Below are 14,272 nucleotides of genomic sequence, written 5' to 3'. Positions count from 1 at the left end.
TCTAGGAGTTCACCATCATCCTGGATCCCCACATGATGTCTACTTTTATCTGGAGACCAGATTTTTTAACACCAGCAGGGATAATAGTTTTTTGATGCAGGAACACCCTGGCCAATTTTAGCTGTGGAATGCACAGATGGGTACGCAGAACGATGACAACATAATGTCCCCTTCAGTTTATTACAGATCATAAAATTGCAATTAAATAAAATTTGTTATGTGACAACCTGATTTGCTTGTACACTCCAATTGTACTGTAATTCTCTTTTTATGGTATTTGGTACACAGATTTTGTTTCTATTGTTTTCAAACAAATCAACAACAGCTAAGTTTCAGAAACTACATCAGAAATTCACAAAGGAAAACTATTAGTAAAATATCCCCAAATTTCCATGAGGCAATTCTTTTCCATTTAATCTTCTACATGGTGGATCAGAGATTCTTCTAAAAATGACTGTCATCACAAAGGATAAAACTATCTCATTTGGTAAAGCCGGTTGTAACCACACAGCAATAAGCAGAGCTCTCCATTTTAAAAAAATAAATATTTTCCAAGGCAGCTTCTCCATCCATGGTTTTGACTGACACTGATTTCAGCAGAAAAGGCAAACAGTAGGAGAGCTACAGGTTACAACTTCAGGACGTAAAGATGTGACTTAGAGATAAGTTATCTGGTATTTCTAGCTTTGGTTCTTCCTGGGGAATAATAATTGTTTTATAGTAGCAGCAATCAAACCCAGTGAAGGTCTGACTGGCCAATTCTGCAGAGTGGGGTGCAGCTGAATTTGTCTGTGATACACAGATGCAGCAAAAGTACCTCTAGGTGCAATAATTATATTGTGTGTTTTTTTCATATGATCTCTCTTTATTGAAATAATACTCCCAAACTGCGCAAAATTCTCTTCAGACTGTTATGTTTTTTCATTTCAGAATCAGATTTCTTCAAGAGAAACCAGGTGCTAATTTCATACTAAGAATCTTAAGGATAAACTCCAAGCAAGCAAGGTATTGTGATAATCATTTAAGTACCTTCTGATTTTAGAATTTCACCACTGTGCTACCATTACCACATTTAAATTGGGTTGAAATTCAGTCAGAATCTACACATCTTACTGACAGTTTGAATTGCACAAGTTAGTGATCTCTAATCCAGTATAACCAATTCACAGGAATTCTCTAACTCAAGACCAGAAAATACAAGTGCAGAGAATAAGGCCCAAAATGAAGCTGCAAATAGAAACCAGGAGTTCAGGTTGTTCGAGAAACTTTAGGTTAAGCCTTACGAAACCAGGCTTCCCTGGTTTGTTTTCATTACTTTTTCCTCAGCCACTTAATTTCTGTTCAAAACTGATATGAAGACTTGATAGGCAAATAATTATTTCCACTGCCTTTAAGTGATAAATGTTTTCCTAACCTTTTTATCATCATATGGAATATCAGGCAAAGATTCACGGATGTTGACCATGCTATCTCCTCAGCTTTTGGTATGTTGCCTTGCTATGGTATATTATATAAAGTCTGTTATTTAAACTGGGATTATATGGAAAATAACTTCCATCCATCTCTACTTATATGGAAATTATATGCTTCTTTCAGTTTAATGAATTTTACCAAGAGGAACAAAAACGGACGAGCAACAGATAAAATCATACACTGATAAATACAAACTCACAACAAATGTCTATGTGCTGAAGTAGATTTCAAGTCTCAGACTTACTTGGCAGCAGCATCCTTTCTCAGCTGTTCATGTTTCATTAAAAGATTCTTCCTCTCTTGAAAAGCCTTTCTAACTTTGTATCCTTTGTAGACAGCCTGAATTTTGAAAGCAGCGATATCCTGAATAGCAGCAATAGACAGAGCCCCATGTTCTAACATGAACTGAATCACTTCATGATGTTCACCAAGCAAGGCATAATCAAGTGGAGTATATCTAAAAACAAAACAAAACCACAACAATTACTACTGATCTAGAATTTTAGCTATAATATGCATTTCTTCACCCTCCTTTTGTAATAGAGCAACTTCCAGTATGAAGACAGATTAAACACTGTTTCAGTAGGCTGTTTTTCTCATCATTTTAGGCATTATTTTGCTATCTTATTCATTCTACACACTTTGGTTATGTTTAAAGTTTATTTTAGACTCCTAATATGGAAGGGGGAGAGTGGGATTTGAAGTGTTTGGACAAAATATCCCAAAGCCCCATCCACAGCATTAACTACTTTAGAAATGCAGTCTTTGAAAAGTGTTATTCAAGTTTTCATACACAAATAAAAAGAAAAAGTAAGTTAAAATATTTTTATGTTATTTCCAAATGCATTTAAGTTCTAGAAATCTACTGTCAAATCTGCTTAGGTTCCGTAACATTGACTGAAGACATCATGACTGACACAGCAGCAGGTTCAGATCCATATCAAAGGATAATATATTTTTAAGGTACTAAGAAAACTTAAGTCTGTTTTCAAATGGACACAGGTGTTCAAAATATTAAATTGCTTTGGCTTTTAATGGTGCCCAAGATGCCTAAACCTTTTTCAAAATATTTCCCAAATTTCCCACTGTTGACATGGGAGCAAAATTTACATATCTCCCTCACCAACACTGAAACTTCAGGGAAAGACATTTAGTGACTGAAAATTATCAGTCACAGACCATAATCAAGACCATCTAACATAAGGCTATCCAACAGCAAGTGTCAGTGAGTGTGATTGTGAAAATTAGGGTTCTTGTTGATGGTAACTTGCTGGGACACGGTGCTGGTAAGCAAAGAAAGACAGAAAGCACAATTGGACCTGCCACACAGCAATGGTTTGGTGGAAAGATAAACAGCATCTGAACTGAAGTGTCTGCAGGAATAAAGACAGTGACATAACATGAAAATTTGGATGTCAAGGTGTGCTGCTGATAGCATTTAAAGAGATACAGATTTTTGATAACCCAGAAACAGGAACTTCAGAAGGAATGTTATTTCAGAAAAACACAATTTTAAAGTATTCCTAATTTTGAATACTTTATAGACACAAAACATACTAAAGAAAACTTAATGCTATACCATGTATCTACCAAGACAATGTATTCTATTGCAGATCCCAGTCATGAAGATCCACATTTTTAAATGTGAATTCTCTAACTCCGTCAGAGCCACCTTTGAAAGTAAAAAAAAAAAAAAAAAAAAAATTCACTTAAATCAAATCTGAAGCGGGGTTTTTATGACTGGACACTTAACATACACTCCTCTGTTGTGTCAGTTCAAAGCTTGAAGTAAATTTCCTTTTCCCTTGTTTCTCTCTAAAGCAGATAGCTTTTAACTCAAGCTGGCCTCACAGGGAAACGCATGAAAACATCAACCATCAGTTGTTATAAGCAATTTAACATGAAGGTGGTCAAGCAGCAGCTTGATGCACCCAGGACATTAGGCTGGATTACAAAATAAATTTGCAAAGAACAACAAACCAAATACCCCCCAGATTAGCACTTGATCACATATTTGTCAAGCAACCAGACACTTTAAAATTCTGGATGCAATTTTGGATCTATCTTTTCTGTAATCTTTTAGTTATAACCCCTATGTTTGAATTTTTAACTTACTGGTATCTCAGACTACACTCTAAGAAAGTAAAGAAGGGAAGCTTTTTTTCCTATAGGAATATTAAAAAAAAAAAAAAAAAAAAAGTCACTATGTAGTGAAATTTTTGCTGATTAAAAACCAATTTCATCCAATTACAGGTGAACCATATCCATGAGGTTATTTTTCCTCTCTTATAACACCCAACTTGATTTTCCACTTTCCAAATTTCCAATCTCTTGAAAATAAGACAAGGTTTGTAGGTACTTATTAAGATGCAATTGTGCAATTTTTATACGTATTTTAGGAGAATTATATTTAAAAACTGATCCATCTAGAAATACTGGGGATCTCTTTTGTTCTGCACATACACTAGTGCTTATCAGCAGACACTTGGAATACTGCTACCTGTATTTTGAGTAATCTAGATTTGTACATTATATATACATTAATTCCAAAAGGGAAACAAAATTATATACTATGTGAACAACTGTGATAAACCACAGCTAAGGTCTTTTCTTGAGCATTTGTACATTTCTACAAAGTAAAGAAAATATCAGTCTCTAATCTGGTGAAATTGTGGGTTTTAATCTTACTTATTAAAAGCAATTTAATTAAAACTGTTTATTCAATTTTCTATCAAAATTTACTAAAGAGAGCCTTGACACTACTTAATTAGAAACTAGTTATACTTTCATTTGTGTTTCTCAAGAAAAAAATAAGAACAGAAAAGGAAGAGAGATCTGAGTGGTTTAGAGTGGAGAATGAAAGAAAAATGATGGGGGAAGAAAGCAATTAAAACCAGTTAAGTACAGAAGTCTCAAATTCAGAACTGAAATATGGGGTTGCAAACACCTTAAGTTATTTAAAATGCTGAAATGTTCGAATTTATATGGCATGCTGTTCATAGTCTTATAATTATGAGGAGGTCATCTACTCTAAAAAAAGGCATTAGAAATTTCTGTTAATAGTAATTATCTTCATGGTCAGGTGACTAATTCGAACTCCACTACCCAAATCACTTTAAAAAAACTATTATTTATATGTCAATGAAAGACAAAGAAAAGCGATGCAAATGTGCTATCTCTTTATGATTGTAGGAGACTTTTTTTTTTAATACAGGCCTTAATACAGCCTTTAGAATACAGCTAACCACCAGGTACTTTGTCATCATCATTTTACAACATAACATTTCATTTCTCCCATTTTCTTTCTTCTTGCTGTGTTTGTATCAAACATAAAAGAAAAATTCCAATCTATTTCAACAGCAGCAGAACCGCCTTTTCATCCTTTGTCCAGCATGTTGTATCTGCCACCAACTCTATATATAAAGGAGAAAGATCTTCAATATTTCCAACAAGACCAGAGTGAGTAAATGCTTTCAGAAGTATTCATGGTTCCGAAGTATAAAAGTTGAAGTTGCAATGTCTCGGTTAAAGAAGGGAACTTTCACTTTAGAAAAGTTGCTTAGGCTGAAGCCCAAGGTTACAGCACTCCTTGAAGATACAAGATGAGGATTCTCCTGCAGCATCTGAACGTTTAACATTTAAACGGCAGGCAGTGCTTTGGCACAATTACAAAATCACACCTTCAGAGAAGCAGTACCTCTCCTCGCTGTTCTCCATGTGATTGGGGAAAGCATCAAAGCCGAGCAGTAACTTTATAGCATCAAGGTAGCCATTGTTACAGAGCCAGTGCAGGGCAGTTCTGCCCTGGAAAACAATAGAACAGAACGAGAATAAACATTTCCCCCAAACTCTACCATGCCACAATAAAAGTCACAAATCATCGTGTAATTCAATGCTTTTCTGGACATGAAGAACAAACAGTTCTTCTAAATAAACTTCCTTGTTAAAATAAGAAGACAGCACTTAAAAAATGATTTTTTTTTTTCCAACGAGATTTCAACACTAGTGCTTTTTCACCTAAAACAGCTGAAAAGCAGCATTAGAGGAGTAGCCTTAGAGCTGCTTTCTTTGCAAAAGATGTACAGCAGGCTCCCTGGAACTCATAATGCAAACCACATTTCCATTACCTGGGATTATCTATGCCCTAAACAAATAGCTACAGAAAATTTCAATAAATCAGGTGAAGCTCTTTTGACTGGTGAGGTTCTACTGACTTCTGAGAAATTACATCATATAACAAAGAAATCTGTTATAGATTGCACAATTATTCTGGCTCCTAATTTCAATTACTGCCTGAATAATGGCACAAAAGAACATATAAACCAATCAGTGTTGTTTTGTGGTTTTTTCCACCTGGAACGAGTGATACATATGTGGGTACTTAATGTGGCCTAGTAATTGAAGCAGTTACTGTGCAATCTCACTTGCAGTACCTTACTTTCTTACTTGCTCCCTCACTCTCTGTATGCTGGAGATGCATACAGACTAAAAACCATATTTCCACGTCAGCTGTGAGTAAGGAATGATAGAAGAAATCAGATCTTTAATATGACTCCTCATATGATCACACTTCCATATGGAAAAACCAAACGTGGCCTGGAAAAATACAAATCTTCAATTCATAAATATTCAAAAATACTACTTTTCTTTTGATGTTTTAGAAGTGAAGGCAAAGGGAAAATGTCATCAGGATGCATTTCCTTTTGTGCCAAACAGCAGCAGATGTTTCTATGTTCTGGAAAAGAGAATGACCTTGAAGAAAAGGAAAGTGTTCTGATTTATGGTTATTCTAAAATTAATTATATACCTCAGTGAAGAACAACATACCTCTTTATCCTGAATATTTGGATCTGCATTGTTTTCCAGCAACACTACCATGCAGTTAATGTAGCCTCCATAAGCAGCACACTGCAGAGGTGTTCTACCTGCATAATCCTGCACATTAGGGTTGATTTTATTTTCTATCAGGATTTGGCACACGTCGGCATTTCCTCCCAGGGCTGCCCAATGAAGGGGTGAATGGCCATCTTGGTCAACCAAATCTACTCTTGCTCCTCCTGTAAAAACAAACCCATTTTTGAGCACAAAAGAAAATACCATTGAATGCCAAGAAAAGAGTGAATTTATATTCAACTAGAACTTATTTCATAAACTGACAATTCAGAGAAGTATTTCGGGAAGCAAATTCAATTTCGTTACTCAAATCCTAAAACTTAAAATTAATTGGGATTGAGATAGTTTCAAAGAGGGTTGGTCATCTAATATTTTACAATCTTCTGACTATCCTCTAATATGCTTTAGAATACCCAGACTTATCAAATGTCTATGAAACACCTATTTTATTTGTTTCAGGTGTATGATTTTTCAGTAGAACTTTTCTTTCTTAACAACAAGATAACTTCTAAAAATTAGATTTCAGATTAAATGTCTTTTTAAATTTCTAAAGCAGGCAAGATAAAATATTCACAATGTAATAATAATTTTTAAAATAAGCTCTTTTTTTTTAATTCAAGCACGCTAAGACTCTTATGCAGATAATTAATTTCTCACTATGTTCTTGCAAGATGTAAAAATTCTGTACAAGTGTAAAACTCCACAAGAACGTGAAATAACCATCAACAATGACTCTCCACATCATAAAATATTTAATTAAACATAGCTCAGATTCTGATAGCCAAGCTTCTTGCATCTATAAAAGCTAAATGGCACTGGGAATGGGAGGAAGAGCTTAACAGGAGGTTAAAATATGCCCAGCAGATCATGGAAAGAAGAACACTTTTCAGTAAGAAAGGCTGGTTGATGGAAAACTTGCAAAATTTAGCCTGGATACTTCCTCTATCCATAAGTGGGATAATGTCTGAAGTAGGGGAGAAGATGTTTCTGGCAAGCTAAAATGACAGAATTTTGCATCTAAGATGCCACTATTCTTTCACTGTACTTCTTACCCTTCAGCAGATATTTTACAATTATCTAAAACTTTGTACTCTGTTAAATCCTATTTCTGCCTACAAACAAAATACTGCTTTTAAAAACCAAACAGAAGAAAATATTAATGATGTGGGACTTTGATATCTATCTACATTTAAAAAATAAAGACTCATGTAAAAAGTCTTCAAAGAACCCTAAAAACAGTTTTTCACAAGAGTGAAGAAAGCCTAATTTGTTCTTATTACTGTGGGAAAAAAAAAAAAAAAAAAAAAACCAACCCACAAACAAAAACAAAAGAAAGAAAGGACTTGCTAGGGAAGAATTGGTTTGAGAGACTAGAATGTACTTGCAAAGGCTTAAGCAGAAATGAGCTGTGAAAAGAACAATCCCAATTTTGAAAGTTTTGTATTTAATGCTTCTAGCCATCTTGCACAACACTGATAATCTTTTAGATTCACTAGGGTTATTTCACGAGGGGAACTTCCAAACAAAATCTGCCTTAGGGAAGCAATTTCCTACTCCACCTCTTGCTCAGCAGTTTATTTCCCATTCCCACAGGAAGCAGCACCGGAACTCTGAACAGGTTTGTAAAGTCCTGAGAGCTGACCTTTAATGAGTGTTTGAATCACTTCCTTGTGACCCATCTCACAGGCTCGGAAAAGCGGGGTGTGTTTCATCACATCCAGGGCATCTACCTGCGCTTTATGCTCCAGCAGCAGTTTCACTGTGCTGACGTGGCCAGAAAGGGCAGCAGCGTGCAATGCTGGAAGAATAAAGTAGTAGGGAAAAAGAAACCACAATACCATGAGCTTTAGATGTCCACAATTAGAACACTCAAAATAAAAGCTAATTACAACTATTTTGGTGGAAAAAGTACTTTTCAACCACAAGAAACAGAAGAATCATAGCACATGATGATGTAACTACACTTTCTTGCCATACAAGCAACAAGCAGAAAAACTGTTGACCCTGAAACATGTTTCTAACTTGCACAAATAGCAATTTTACATTTAATACCACCAAGATTGGCTCACAGTGAGGATCTGTGAAGAAAAGCAGCTTCTGATTAAGAGAACACAAGATTTACTTCTGCCTCTGTTTTGCTGCATTTCTGAGATTGCTCACCACCAGTGAAAGAAAGCTTTCATTATTTCTTCAATGCTTTCCTGAAAATGACCTTCTTCTTTCAAATAAGCAAAGTTGTGTCAATTAAAACTAACTTCAGAAAACTACCTTGCTGTTCCTACTCTTCTCTGCCCCCTTTTTTTGTTTCAGAATTACTTGGAGAAAATTTTATACGAAATTATGGAGCAAGACCATCACATCATATCTTGCGCAGTATCTCTGGCTCCTCGTTTTCTTCAAGGAAAAGAAAAAGATTACAGAAAGACCAGATGCTGCTAATTCAGAACTCAGGTAAAGACGTGGTGTCCTGTAGCTGGAGTTGCTATTGCCTAACGCAGCATCCTGCAGGTACTGTCAGCCACAGTTCAGGATGACCAGGCTCCTCATGAAGGAAAGAACTGCACACAGGAATGAGATTCCAAACCAATGGAGAACACATGCATTGGTGGTTTCACTTACAGTTTGACTTCAATAATGCTTTGGGTTATTTCCTATAGTCAGGAGTCAAATCAGACAATCTACATTCTCATGCTGCCTTAAATGTAGAATATTTTACAGAAAATAAAATCAAAATAATATAGAATAAAACCACAAAACAACGTGGTTTATAAGTGTGCATTTAATAAAGTGAACTCATATTTTCCCATGAAATTTCAGAAATATTCATGCTTAGGGAGAACTGAATCTGCTCATGCAAACAAAATGTGGGGCTGCAAACACTAGCTACGTGTCCGTATTTGTTTAACGTTAAAACAGACAGGGCCAGGATCCAGCAGAGGCATTATAAAGAAATGCACATCACAAAGACCAGCATTAGAAGGAGCAGCTTCTTGAACCATAGCCAGAACATAAAACCAGCATTTTTGTATTTGCCAGCTACTGTTTACAACCAGTACCAGCTTATGAGACAGTAAGCCAGCACAACCTGTTACACAGGCCCTGCTAAAATGCTCAGGTTGTTCATGTTGTCAGTGACCCGAACCTGGCTGGTGTGCGCTGCCTTAAAACGGAGTCACAAAAAAAGTGATAGTAACACTGTGACACGGACTAAGCACTGGGGTCAGAGCCAGGGACACTCTGAGAAGTGAAAATTGAAATCATGCCTTCGAGAGGACGCTGATTTAAGTGCGACAGCCTAAAAGCGCAGCGGAGCTCACCGCGCCTGTAAAAAGTGAGTGCCTGCGCATCAGCCACTGCGAGTGGGTGGCTATCAGTAGGAATTGGACAAGAACGCGATCCCTGCCGCGTCGTACATTTGGATGCGCCTGGTTTTCACGGTCTGACCTCACAATAAACTCTAGGTTCTGGTTTTTGTCCTGAATCCCTTATGAAACCAAAGGCAGTAAACCACTCCATCAGATGACACATGGGGTGTGTGTAACAATACAATAGAAAAAGAGCTGCTGTGTCAGCTTGGCCAGTTCTTCCCCCCTATCACTCATTCTGACGCAGGCATCTTGTTTCGCACTTAGTGCTCAATATTTTCTTGTAAGCCAAATTTTCTGTGATGGAGTCACGGTGACTGAAGAGATTCTTCAGCCAGCTGGTCACAATGGGCCCTTTGTTCAGCCGACAGACAGAGCCCCCTCCATTGTGCGCAGTGACGGCAGAGCTATAAAGCTGCCCCTGTAATGCTCCTGCAGCGCTGATCTCTGAGAGGAGGGAAATTCCTTTCCCTTGGTGTCATTTTCCTACACAATGCCGAGAGTCTCGATGTTCTAGCAGAGCTCAATGGAGAGCTTGCTTTTTTGAGTAAATGCAAAAGGCTGCGTTAACACGACATTACAACCGAGCTGAACTGAGTCTGCACACAAAAGTAAGAAAAACACAGCCTTGAACTCTGCTCAGCAACTGTATCCCAGGCACGGAGGCATGCGCGCGATTTTCTATTAATGCATAGTTTCCCGTCCGAACGCAACGCTGCTTTCGCCTCACGAAAACTCAGGAATGATTTAAGTCCTTTGGGGGAGAAAAAAAAGTCAGAGTGATTTACTGGTGGGCTTCCTTTTATGTTTAGAGCTTGCTGTAATAAAGCCCATACTACGCACTCGGTGGCACAACGGTGCAGCTCGGGCTGCTCGGCAGCACAGCTCCCCACTTCCAGACTGTTCCTGTGTTCTACACAACGGCACTCTCAAGCGAATGGAAAATCCATTCATTTCCTTGGATTAAAAGCCCTACAACGAAACCGAGATTAAAAGGTGATTACATATCACCGCTAGGAAAGGTTTAAGACTGAAAGATAATAAAGCCAAACACCTGAATTATTCAAGCATGAAATCCACACCTGAGTAATTTCAGAAACGCAGTATGTGATTACCGATTACTGCCTGCAAAGAAAAAAACCCTTTGTAAGGAGGTTTGCACAGCAACAACATTGCTGAACCTTAAGGTCAGGAACAAATACTGAGAGGTTACTTGAAAGGGAGCTGTCACAAAGTAGCAAGCGTAGGTGAGACTGATAAAAGATGAAATAAGACTAAAATTGTAGAATATTTAGTTGGTAACATCATCAAACATGAAGAGTGAAATTTTATTTGTTGCGCTATTTCTTACACTCAAAAATTTCAAACTATCACAACTTGGAAAGACTGATTTATTTTGTGTTACATTGTGAGAAAAACAAGAATTTAGTTATTTAAACAGGATTTTATGTTAACTGTTTGTCAAGATCCACCATATCATCCAAGGAAACTTTAAAACTTCGGTTTATAATATGAAAGTAATATCTAAGATTTAGATATTACTAAAGATATTCTAAGATTTAAATCCCGAACCACACAACCCTGATGCATATATTTTGCGCCTCTACTCTGTGACTGTGTCTGGCATTGGGTAGTTCCTGATCTCGTATCTCCCAATACACAGCTTACCCTGAAGCCCTGCTATCAAACCCCTCCAAATTTATACCAAACATATCCACATTCTCCTGATTTTTCATTCAGATGCCATCCGCATATTATGCACTCAACTACTTTTCCTAAATTTCCAGCACAGTTGAATATATAAACACTTCAACACTTCTCTCTCACCTGTCAGAACTGTTGTTCTGGTTTTTTCCTTAAAGAAATTAATTCAGAGTTACTACAGGAAATTCTGTATTTTATTACTTGCATGCTTGAATCCCAAAACACCGTGTTGTCTACTTATCTTTTGTTTCAGGCAGATAACAGGATGATAAATTTGGGGGATATCAAGTTTGATCTCTTGCCTGGACAAGAGAAGTGCAATAGTTCTAATCTTTATTTCACTGTCTTTACAAATAACTATGGAACGATTTTCATGACGACAATTCAGCTACTTCAGTAGTTAGTGTGCCGCATATTGTTACAAAGTATTTGTGTACTGTTAAACATATTTTTGAACAGGCATTTTCAGGAAGCGCTTTTTATGCAACTATGTTGCATTTTATTCTTCAAATTACAGAACAACTCTTCCTTTTACAGGATTACAGAATTAACTAAATAGCATTGTAGTACCTTTCTTCTTGCTACATTTCAAACAAACTGTTCCAATCTTCTGTGCAGAAAAAGGTTTGTTTCTTTCCCACAATAAGGCAACGAATTGACTCATACATATAATTAATCTAATGCAGAAATGTTTTCAGGATTGAAGTACACATTCAGAAAAACATTAATATAGATTCTAACAACGCTTCCACTTGGTGGAAATCACAGATTGGGAATATGCAGTGGCTCTCTACTGTAAAGCATCTTACCTGTGCCGGCATATTTGTCTGTCATATTGATATCAATATCCAGTTTTAAAGTCAGCATGGTCCTAAGGACATCATCACTGCCTTTGCCAGCTGCCCACATGAAGGATGTTCTTCCCTCAAGATCTGAGTCATCTTTTACAGAAGGATGCTTCAAAAATACTTCAACTGTTTCCTGAAAAGACATACTGTTGAAATTAACATTAAAAGAATCTGCAACAAGAAACTATTGTCTCATGTAGCCGTTTATGAAGCAAATCAAAGCTTCATTTTTCCTTTTATGTTTATAAAGAGTAATATCTCAACAGGAGTACTGTATCTTCTGCTATGCCTTTCCCCTTGCCAATGATCATAGCACGTCCTTAACTACGAGTTTAACACTGTAATTTAATACTTCTTCTTTTCAGTGTCAAATACAATGTGTTCATCACAAGGAAGCAAAAGACACTGCAGTCTCTGTGAAGAAAGCAATGGGAAAAATATCATGGGTTTATCAAAACCTGACTGTAATACTGTGATGAAAAAAATTACAGTCTCCTTTAGGTTGGAAAAGACCTCTGATATCACCAAGTCCAACCTATGACCCAACACCACTGTGTCAACCAGACCACTGAGTGCCATGTCCTGTCTTTCCTTAAACACCTCCAGGGGCTGTGATTCCACCACACCTCCAGGCAAGCCCATCCCAACATCTCATCAGCCTTTCTGTGAAAATATTTTTCCAATACATTTTTTTCTCTCCAATTATAAATACAATTGCACATGCAAATATTTTACTCCGCCTATCTCTGTATATTTTGACTTTAAAAAAAAGCGTCAACCTAGACATATTTCCCAATGTTTAATAACATCATCAGGTTCTAATTACTGAAATACTACAAATCAGAAAATATTGAGGAAATCTTTAGACTGGAGTCCAGTCTTTCCACTGTAACTGTTAAATTAAAATCTCAAATCAAGGTAAAAAGAATTATTTCTTTAAATGCTGTGTTTGCATTTAGCTGTCAGCAAACAAGTCCGCTTGTTTAACCTGCTGCTAGATTCTTAGTGAGTCACCAAGGAAAGGAAGAGAGAGAAGAAAATTAGAAGTATTAGAAAAAGAATAAAAGGAAGATTTTTCCTTTTCTAGCTAATACCTTAAAAGGCTGTGTATATAACAGCTGGGAAACATTTGATATGAGTCACTGGTAGGCTAGCCAATAAAACCATGAAAAAACCCCAGTTTCATTATTTTACTTTATATTTATATTTTATTATTAACACTATCTTAGCCTTTCCTCTGTGTGGCCCCACAATTGCTCTATCACTGCTCTGGGTAGGACAGGAATTTCCTCGTTATAATGAACAAAATTCTTTTAATTGTGAAGGTGTTTGAATGCCTAAGTACCATTGATCAATTTGGATTTGTTTTTTCACTACTATTTACTATTTCATCCCTCTAAAGAAATAAGAAAATTCTCATTTATCCTATGCTACTGCTCTAAGATCCTTACAGCTTTGTGAATTTAGGTCTGAACTACCAGTTTATTGTGAAAAGGTCTAGCCAGAAGCAAGGAGAGGTGGAAGCATAAAGCTTTCCACACAAAGCCAGCATGAGTTTAGAGCTCTGTGTACTCACACTGACCACCACTACACCTCAGACACAAACAGCCTCTCATTAGCTCAGAAACTCAGCACCCTCCCAGGGCTCTGCACTGCTGGAAATCCTGCAGAGTGAAAAGCACTGCAAAGGCTGCACTTCCTCAATACTTAGGCACATGTTCCAAAAAATACAAATATTTTATTTTTCCATTAATTTTTGGCAAAGCTGTGCTTCTTTCAATGACTCTTTCTTTTCTACAGCTTTTAATTGGAAAAGGCAGAAGAAAATCCCACAGTGCTATAAGCATTATTTTCCAAAATGAATTTACCACAACCTGAAAACGAAACAAAATTAAATTACACCAGGATGATTAGCAAATCAGGAAATAGAAGTATTAATCAGTTTAATTCTATGTGTATCTTGTTATGAAAGATCACATGTATTCTAAC

At 36.7% G+C, this 14,272-nt stretch overlaps 1 protein-coding gene across 6 annotated transcripts in view; it reads right to left on the bottom strand.

Annotated features, from left to right (window-relative positions):
- INVS (inversin) overlaps window positions 1–14,272 on the bottom strand; it is an 83,521-nt gene that overhangs the window by 15,805 nt on the left and 53,444 nt on the right. For all 6 annotated transcript variants that reach the window (XM_040068967.2, XM_040068978.1, XM_040068988.2 and 3 more), the window contains 5 exons: window positions 12,245–12,416; window positions 8,009–8,164; window positions 6,301–6,530; window positions 5,171–5,277; window positions 1,718–1,930 (listed from right to left, as the gene is read on the bottom strand). In XM_040068967.2, the coding sequence (XP_039924901.1) occupies window positions 1,718–1,930; window positions 5,171–5,277; window positions 6,301–6,530; window positions 8,009–8,164; window positions 12,245–12,416 (878 nt within the window). The remainder of the gene's footprint in view (window positions 1–1,717; window positions 1,931–5,170; window positions 5,278–6,300; window positions 6,531–8,008; window positions 8,165–12,244; window positions 12,417–14,272) is intronic.

The sequence above is a fragment of the Hirundo rustica genome, chromosome 1, assembly GCF_015227805.2.
Source record: "Hirundo rustica isolate bHirRus1 chromosome 1, bHirRus1.pri.v3, whole genome shotgun sequence".
Taxonomy (NCBI): Eukaryota; Metazoa; Chordata; class Aves; order Passeriformes; family Hirundinidae; genus Hirundo; species Hirundo rustica.
This window is presented reverse-complemented; position numbering and strand designations above follow the sequence as displayed.